The 8,639-nt window shown below is 52.8% G+C and overlaps 1 protein-coding gene across 1 annotated transcript; it reads right to left on the reverse strand.

The window, feature by feature from the left end:
* Window positions 1-1,607: 1,607 nt before the first annotated feature.
* Window positions 1,608-8,081, reverse strand: PDRG1 (p53 and DNA damage regulated 1). Its single transcript, XM_046680065.1, has 5 exons — window positions 7,919-8,081; window positions 6,299-6,374; window positions 5,160-5,234; window positions 3,145-3,225; window positions 1,608-2,551 (listed from the first exon to the last, which is right to left on the reverse strand). Exons 1-5 carry the CDS (start codon window positions 8,003-8,005, stop codon window positions 2,469-2,471), a joined length of 402 nt encoding a protein of 133 aa, XP_046536021.1. The 5' UTR covers window positions 8,006-8,081; the 3' UTR covers window positions 1,608-2,468.
* Between the last annotated feature and the right edge of the window lie 558 nt (window positions 8,082-8,639).

The raw sequence follows: 8,639 nt of genomic DNA on the forward strand, positions 1-8,639 counted from the left end.
CAGAGCATCCCCATTTCTCAGATGGATAAGGTCAGGGCCAAGAAGGCAGAGCTGCTTAACGGGGGTTTCTGCAAACATGTGCTTATCTAAGTCAGCTGGGTGACGTAGGTGCCCTCTGGGCCTTCCTGTTTGAGGTGGGGAGCTGAGCTTTTTAAACTAGAACGCCTCGGGCTGGCAGGCAAGATGGCTTGGGGAGTTGACTACAAGTAACATTTCCACATCCCAACATTCCTCAGTCTCCTCTCGGTTTAAGAGGGGTTGCAAGAGTGGGCTGGTGGGCTAACTGCTCCATGAGGGACCTACCATTCTCCCTGCTTAGGACAGTTCTTCTGGCTGCAAATAGCAGAATCTGCCTAGGCAAAGGGAGGGTTTTTGGAAGGAAAATACTGGCAAATCTAAGAACTGAACCAGCCAGGCTTGGGAAGGCCAGAAGCCACACCACTCTGGGTCTCCTGCCTCCAGAGTGTGGGGACTTCCCTCCATGTCTGTGACTGAGGCAAGCGCAGCCAGCCCCAGACATGGGGTCCACATTTCTAGGAAAGAGAATCTGATTGGCTCTTCTTCATTGTCCCAGACAGGCAGGGATAATTTTGGACAGATGGAGGAATTGTGAGCCAGGCAGTCATACAGGACTGAATCTATCAAAGTGAGTTCCACAACTCCCTACTATTTTACATTTATATTTTAAAACATGCAATCTAACACGTCCTTCCCTTCCAGTCTTGTGCCCCAACCATGCAATTTCTGTCCTGAGGGAACCACGTAGTGTTTGCACACAAATTATCAGCCTATTCGACACTTGTCCTGCCCCGTTCTCACTTAACCCATCTTGGAGCTTGTTCCAAATCAATGCTCAAAGAGGTTCCCTCTTCTTGATTATAGCTGTATAATACTCCACTATCTGGAGCTATGGATCCCTTTAGTCTACTGGGGTGGACATTTAGTTTCCAATTCCACTTCCCTACTTCGTAGGGCCATCATGAGGAAAATACACAGTAATGTCTACTTAAAAAATTCATAATGCCAAATCATAGGTCTGGGCCAAATTTTGCTTATGTAAGGTATCTTATTTGGCTAAAATTCAAGTTCTAAAATTGTTCCGAATTAGAGTATTTAAAAGGCAGAAGATTCCATTTAAAAATCCAAATTTCTAGCTTCTCTTGAAATCTGGCCATGCTAACCTGTGTTCCTATATAACCATCTGTCGGAGCCGAGTGAGCGAGGGAAAGATTCGCCACGAGCTAACATGTTGCCAATCTCCCTTTTTTCCTCACCTCCCCAAAGCCTCAGTGCACAGCTGTAGATTCTAGGTGTAGTCCTCCTACTTCTGCTGTCAGTCGCCACCACAGCATGGCTACTGACAGAGGAGAGATGTGGTTCTGCACCCGGGAACCAAACCTGGGCTGCCAAGGTAGAGTGTACCAAACTTTAACTGCTAGGCCATCAGGGCTGGCTCTGCTCTCTCCATTTTGGCATTTGTGGTTGTTGCTGCCTGTCTAACCCTGCTATCATTTCAAGGAGGAACCACAGTCCCTTTGTAGGTGGCATCCTAAAGGGAGTGGTGTGCCCTCAATAAAGGACCAAATCAGGTAAACATTAGCAGCTGCTATGCACTCAGTTAGGTAACATTTATTGAGCCCTCAACAAACACAAAAGACAGTTTTGTCCTCAGAGCACATTCGCATTAGGATCTGAGACCCCTGAGGCAGACGGGAACTCTGAGCAGCACTGGCCCCAGCCCTGCCTTCGGTGGTGGACAGGCATCATGGATGTAAGGATGCCTGTACGAGGCAGCCCCCTCACCCAGGCCTGGGGCAGGACTCTGCAAGGCCTTCCTGCCTGAAGAGCAGCCACTCTGGGCCCCTACGAGGGGCAAGCAGGAAAAAAGGGCCACAATGGAAGGAGTGGGGGAAAGAGCGTGTCTGCCCACAGATGGCTATGGTGAACCACAAAGCCCCGAGATCCTGCCCTTCGTTCAGAAACCACCTGTGAGCCCCCTGGAGTTTATTCCAATTCCATTACACACGCTGCTTGAAAACACCTCTCTGCCTTTCTGAGAGCAACGCTGGAATGATGTGCCCACTCCTCCCCTCCCTTCTTCCCTGCCCGGGGCCCCTTTGAACAGCGGGCCATTATGAGAAGTGCCTGCTGCAGACATTCTCACAGCCCCACAGGCCTGCCCCCACCCACCCACTGGTGGCTGCCAGGGCCTGTCAATGGGTCTTGTGTCCATTCAGCTCCAGTGGTCAGGTGCAGACCCGGGCAGGCTGAGAGTTCCCTCCTGCCGTCACAGAGCAGCCAAGCGCTACAGACAAAGAGGTTTCATACGGGAGCCACAGCCAGATTCCTGATGCCTGTCCCCTTAGGGGAGATCCTATCCCTGCAGGTTTCAAGGCTGGAGAGTCCTTGGTCCTCTAGGAGCCAAGGTGGGATGCTGGACTTAGGTCCCCCGTCTTCTTCCTTGAGTTTCATCCTTTCAAGATGATCTTGAGAGCTTTAAGCTCATCCTGGTTGAGGGGGTTCAGGTTAAAACCCTTCAGCTCCGGTTTGCCTAGGGGGAGAAGACCATCACCAGCAAGTCAGGACTCCTGCGGGCCAACCTACTGGCCCTGGAGTCGGGCCAAACACTTGGCCTGAGGCTTGACAGAGATGGGCCTCAAATTCTGCAGCAAACCGGACACCGCCCATGGACACCTGCTCCTGAGTCATCGAGAACCTGCAGTCGTGACCCTGCTGCCCTGAAAGCTCCAGACTTCTGGCAGACCTGGGACCAACCTGCAGTGGTTAGGTTTACCCAGAAATTCAGCTCTGACCTCGACCCCCTGACCGAGGCCTTAATGAGTCCCCTCAGTGGGTGCTATCCTGGTCCCCACCCCATACCCTAGAATATAACGTAAGATACGGCAGGGTGTACCTGTGCCTGGAAAAGAACTCGTGACAGGAATGAGACCCCACAAACCTCCTTGTCCATTCCATCTCTGGACTGCTAGAGACAACTACTCCCCACCACCCACAGCTTTAGTGCCACTCACTTGCAGCCCAGGCCACTGCCCACCTGGGAGGGCCTTCCCAACCCTGCCCTTCAGACTCTGAGCCGATGGCTCTCTCCCCTCCTGGTTTCCGGTTCCCGCCCCAGGCCAATACCTTGGGCCTCAAAGAGGCGGCTGACCTTCACTTTAAGTTGTTTCCGGAGTTTCTCTATTTCTTTATCCAGATGATCCTGATCTAGGAAAAACGAGAAGGGCAAACAGAGGGTGAGGTTATCCCATAGACGGACTGACGCAAAGGGAGTCGGGGATGCTGGCCTCTCCCAGCCCCCTTGAAAACAAGGGCTCTAGCACCAGGGAAGCCACAGGGAACTTCAGAGACCAACTGAGGAAGGAACCAAAGGCTGAAGAAGGGATGTGACCTGCCCACGACCACTCAGTGAGCCCAGGGCAGGGTGAGCACCCCAGTCCCCTGCCTCTCAGCTCACTGGCCTGTTTGCATTATGCAGAGAACCTGGGGTGGTCAGTGGATGGGGAAGGAAACATCAGGATTTTAGGTCACCCTCCCACAGTGAAATTACAGAAAACTCAAATGTAAGAGCAAAGTGAAGAACCTAGACTCAGCCCACCCTAAGATGGTTGGACAATGGGTGGCTGAGGAATTTTACAAACTCAAGTCCGTCAAGGAGAGGAGTTTTTGGAAAAACATGATTGTGCTAACATGCAACCTAAGCAGTTAATGCTAAACTTAGTGCTTAAGCTTAACCTAAACCTACTCAACCGTAGGGAACAGAAAAGGGTATCTTACCATCAACGGACTGGACCCGAAGAAACCGCATCTTACCAAGTGGAGGCTGTCCAAGCTTGATGGTGCAACTGACTAGCATCACCCACAACCCCACCTGCTCACGAGGGACCTTCTGGCTGTCTGTCTCCCCACAGACTTTCATCCTTTGAAGGAGAAGCCCTGACCAGCCAAGCCTGCCGGTTCAGGCAAGGTCCGAGGTCTCACTGCAAACGAGTAACCCCAAGCTCTCACAAGCTTGTTTAGCCCGTGCCAATCCCTGAGAATCAGTGATGATGATGTCCCGGAACCCCTCCAGGTACGGTGACAAGACCACATCTGTGGGCCAAGAGAGCTGAGGACCAGAAACTGAGCCTAGCGAACGACCCTCTGAAAGCTTAGCCTGAGTGGCCTCCAGTCCACAACACCACTCTCAATTTTATCACCATAATATTAGTGTGTATTTTTCAACAGGACAAGAAACGTCTCCTCCAAGCTGACCTAGTTTCCTTTGTTGGAATTTTGATTTCAAAAGGGATGGAGATACCCTGTCTTCAGGGCCTGAGGCAACCTTGCTGGTCCTCTTGGCCTCTCCATTTCCAAGGGTGGGGAAGAGAAAATACCTGTAACCTGCCCTTCTCCCTGCCTGCCTTTTTGCCTGCACAATGCTGCTCCAGAGAGCCCCAGGATCGTGGTTAGGAAGATTTGAGTAACACATACTGAGTGCCTGGGCTGTGGCAGGCCCTAGATAGTCGCTCTTCTCAAACCCCCATTTTCAACCCAGTCTCTCTTGCAGGGGATGTGAAAATAGCAGCTCACCCTGCCAGGCTCTCCTGCAGCTATGGGTGGCTATAGGACTTAGTGTTGGCCAATGAAACGTCAGAAGCCCCCGAGGAGGACGGCCTTATTTCCAAAATAGAAGGCAAGGTCACATATGGAGAAAGCCCTTTGCCTTTCCTTCAGCCTGGCACGTGGACATGAGGCCAGCAATGATGACACAACAACCATGAGAATATGCTAAGGTGACACTGCTAAGCAGCGGTGCCAGTCCTGGACTGCTCACCTCTGGACAACTTTTTACTCTATTTCCTTAAGCTTCCATTTGTTGGGTCTTCTGTTATTTGTGGCCCAACCTGTTCCTCACTGATAAACAAGCATTGTGCTGAGCATGCATACCATTCTATCTCAACTTCACGACAACTGAGCTGCGTAGATGCATCGCCCCTTCAGAGGTGAGGAAATAACTCAGTGGCAAAGCAGGGATTAAAACCCTCATCAGTCTGAGCCCTTCAACAGAGCTGCCGCTCATCAAGCTGCCTGTTCCGGGTTCAGACTGAGGCCGGTGGGGGAGGCAGCCATGTCCCTCACCCACGCCCAGGAGGCCTTACCTTTCTCAATCATCTCCTTCGTCTGAGGGTGAGGCATCTTGATAAACATGTTCCCGAAGCAAACCATCACATCTTCTGAAATGGCAAATGGTCATTCCTTCAATATTTTTGAGCACCTGCAGTTTGCCGGGCAGTTTTAGATGCTGAGAAAGAGACAAAGTTCCTGCCCTAATAGAGCTCATGTTGTAATGGAGAAGAGGAATACACAAGCAAAGACATCATCCGTGAGAGCCTGACAAGTCTAAGTACTGTAGAGAAAAACAACACAGGGGGGCTGGCCCCGTGGCCGAGTGGTTAAGTTCGCGCGCTCCGCTGTAGGCGGCCCAGTGTTTCGTTGGTTCGAATCCTGGGCGCGGACATGACACTGCTCATCAAACCACGCTGAGGCAGCGTCCCACATGCCACAACTAGAAGGACCCACAACGAAGACTATACAACTATGTACCAGGGGGCTTTGGGGAGAAAAAGGAAAAAATAAAATCTTAAAAAAAAAAAAAAAAAGAAAAACAACACAGGGCGAGAGGGATGGGCCATGCTGGAGTGGGGGAGGGACTCGTTACTTGCACCAGGTGGTCCGAGAAGGCCTCACTGAGAGGAACTTCTCAGTGTGAGAAGCTTCTCACTTAGGTGACATTTGGGCAGAGACCCAAAGAAAGTGAAGAAAGTGAGGGCGTGAGCCCTGCAGACATGCGGGGACAGAGGGAGCCAGGCAGAGGAAAGATCAGCAACTTGCTCGGAGTGTTAGAAACAGCAAGGAAACAGGATGGACGGAGAATGAGTGAGGCGGAGCGTGGAGGAGATGACGGGGGAGAGCTCAAGGGGCTCTGGGTTACACCGGGTCTTGCAGGACTCCGGATTTTACTCTGGTTGGATAAGCAACTGGAAGGTTTTAGGCTTTCCAGTGCACTTGAAACAAAACTCAAACTTCTTCCCTGGGCCCCTAAGGCCCTTCATTATGGCCTGGCCTCTGCCCATCTCTCCAGCCTTATCATGTGCCCCTCCCCAGCGCTTACTCTGTCACAGTCACTTGGCCTCATCTAAAGAGCCCCCAGCCCTTCCTCCAACACCTACCCCATATCCAATTCCGTCTTCCACTTTCTCACAATTTTCCATTACGCATTTACGTTGTCTTGACTCACCAGACAGGCTGAGATCCTTCTGCAGGGCTCTCAGGCCCTCTCGGTTCTGATTCCTTTTGGTGTCCAGGTCCACAATCTGAAAAGCACAGAGGCAGGAGGGAACTCAGCTACCTCTTGCCTGGACCTGTCACCTCCTAACAGACCAGGGGCTCTTAAAACCTAACAGAGACAATGAGGCATCATTCCTGGATTACTTGCAACGTCCTGTCTAAAATGGACTGCTGTGTTAGCGTGTACCTTTCCCCGCTCAGCTCCCAGGTCCTTAAAGACCACGCTTTGTGCAGGTGTCTTCCTGCCAGAGAAAGTGCTAGGAAAGTGTTTGCTGACACACGGATGGTTTTTTGTTATCCACTGGAGCACTAGTTCTCAAGGTTTCGAGCATTTCAGAATCGCCAGAGGCATGGAAACCTCGCCCTGGACAAGCTCCTCCAGCTGATTCTGACCCAGGATCATGAGAAACCCAGCAATATTACACTGGAGCAGCAGGGTTGCTAAGCAGCGCGTGGTGGTAACACAACAAGAGCTGCTAAGGGAGTGAGGAGGCAGTACGGTCCACCATCTCAGAGCGCTGGCTCTGGAGCCCCGACACCCAGCTTTGAATCCTGCTGCCTGCTATGAGCTGTGTAATTTCACCTTAGTACTAAGTACTGACACACTAAGTACTCGATAAACTCTCACGGCTATTGCTACTATCACCCGGCACACCTCGATGCAGTGTTTAATTGAATGAGCTTTCCCCCAAGTCTTCCCCTGGAGGGAAGTAAATCCTTCCCAGTAAATCCATGAGCAAGCATCCAGTCATTCTAACTGGAAATGAGCAGTCATGGATCATTCCCGACTCCTCCTACGCCCTCACCCCTGTATGTAATCATCATCTAAGTCTAAGTCCATCTCCAAAATATGTTTCTGACCCATTCACTTGTCTCCATCACCACCACCCTGGTCCAAATCTCTCTCTCACCTGGACCATGACAATGGCCGTTCACCAGCTCCTTGGCCCCCCCTATATTCTGTGCTCCACAGAGCAGCCAGAGGGATCCTTTTAAAACCTAAATCCAATTACATCATCGCCCCCCGCCCCGCTTCCCCCCACCATGAACTCGCTTCAAACACGCCAATTAGAACCAGACCCAAATCCCTACAAGGTCCTCCGTGATCACGGCCCCACCTTCCTCCAACGTCCGCACTCCTGCGCAATCACAAGGCCGCTCAGGCTCTCTTTTCTGTTCCTCTTCTCCCCTCGAGGCCTGGCCCCGGGCGGTGCAGCCCAGGTCAATGAGGGGACCCAGGAAATGCATTCTGAAAAGGGTGTTCGGGTAAACTGCCCAAAAGAACAACGGGTCGGGATCCAGAAGGCACGGTAACGGGCAGAGAAAGGATGGAGAGAGAGGGAATGCCCAGCCGAATACAGGGCGAAGCGCGGCGCTGTGCCAAGCGTCTGACCCACACTCTCTCACAAACCGCCCTATGTCTGCCGTCCTGGCCGCGGGCCCACCAGCCCGGGTCAACTCGCTGCGAGCGGGGCTGGAGCCAGACCCGACCCCGCGCGCGTCCCTACGGCGCTCGCCGCCAGGCCCCAAGCGCCCACTAGGGCCGCAGCGCCGCGGACGGGCCTCCCACCTGCCGCTTGTCCGCCAGCACCTCCTCGGCGAGCTCCTCCACCTCCACCAGGTACTGCAGCACCCGCTCCGCCTCGGGGGACAGCATGGTGCCCACCAGCTCCGACTCGCTCCAGGGCAACGGAGACCTAGCTCCACTCCTTCTCCGCTTCGGCTCCGCCTGCGCAGGCGCTGCTAGGACACGCCTTCCGCCGCGCATGCGCAATTAAAGAAGAACGGTGGTGCGCAGGCCCCAACGCACGCGCGTCAGCCGGACGCAAGAGGCGGGACCTAGCTTGGGGGCGAGGCTGGAGCGCCCCCTGCAGGCCTAGAGAGCTCGGTCCGAAGTGCTGCCGCTTGCGTCTCGCTCCCTTCGTCTGTTTCTTGAGCACCTGCCACGTGCCAGGCATTTTTAAGGTGCTGAGAATGGAACAGTGAGCAAAACAAAGTCCCTGTCCTCATGCAACTTCATCCTAGTGGCAAAACCTGACAATTAATGACAAAACAAATAATTATACACTATGGCAGGCAGCCAGAGAGCTTTGAGAAGTATAAATCATTCTTCCCCTGTTTGAGGAACGCCAAGGAGGCCCATGTGGCAATGTGACTTATATTTAACTTCTGACACCTTCACTTTCCGATTTGGAAAATGGAAGTCAATAAAGATTCCCCTGGGGCCGGCCCGGTGGCGCAGCAAAGTGCGCACGTTCCGCTTCAGCGCCTGGGGTTTGCGATTCAGATCC

Source organism: Equus quagga, chromosome 12 (genome assembly GCF_021613505.1).
Source record: "Equus quagga isolate Etosha38 chromosome 12, UCLA_HA_Equagga_1.0, whole genome shotgun sequence".
Lineage (NCBI taxonomy): Eukaryota > Metazoa > Chordata > Mammalia > Perissodactyla > Equidae > Equus > Equus quagga.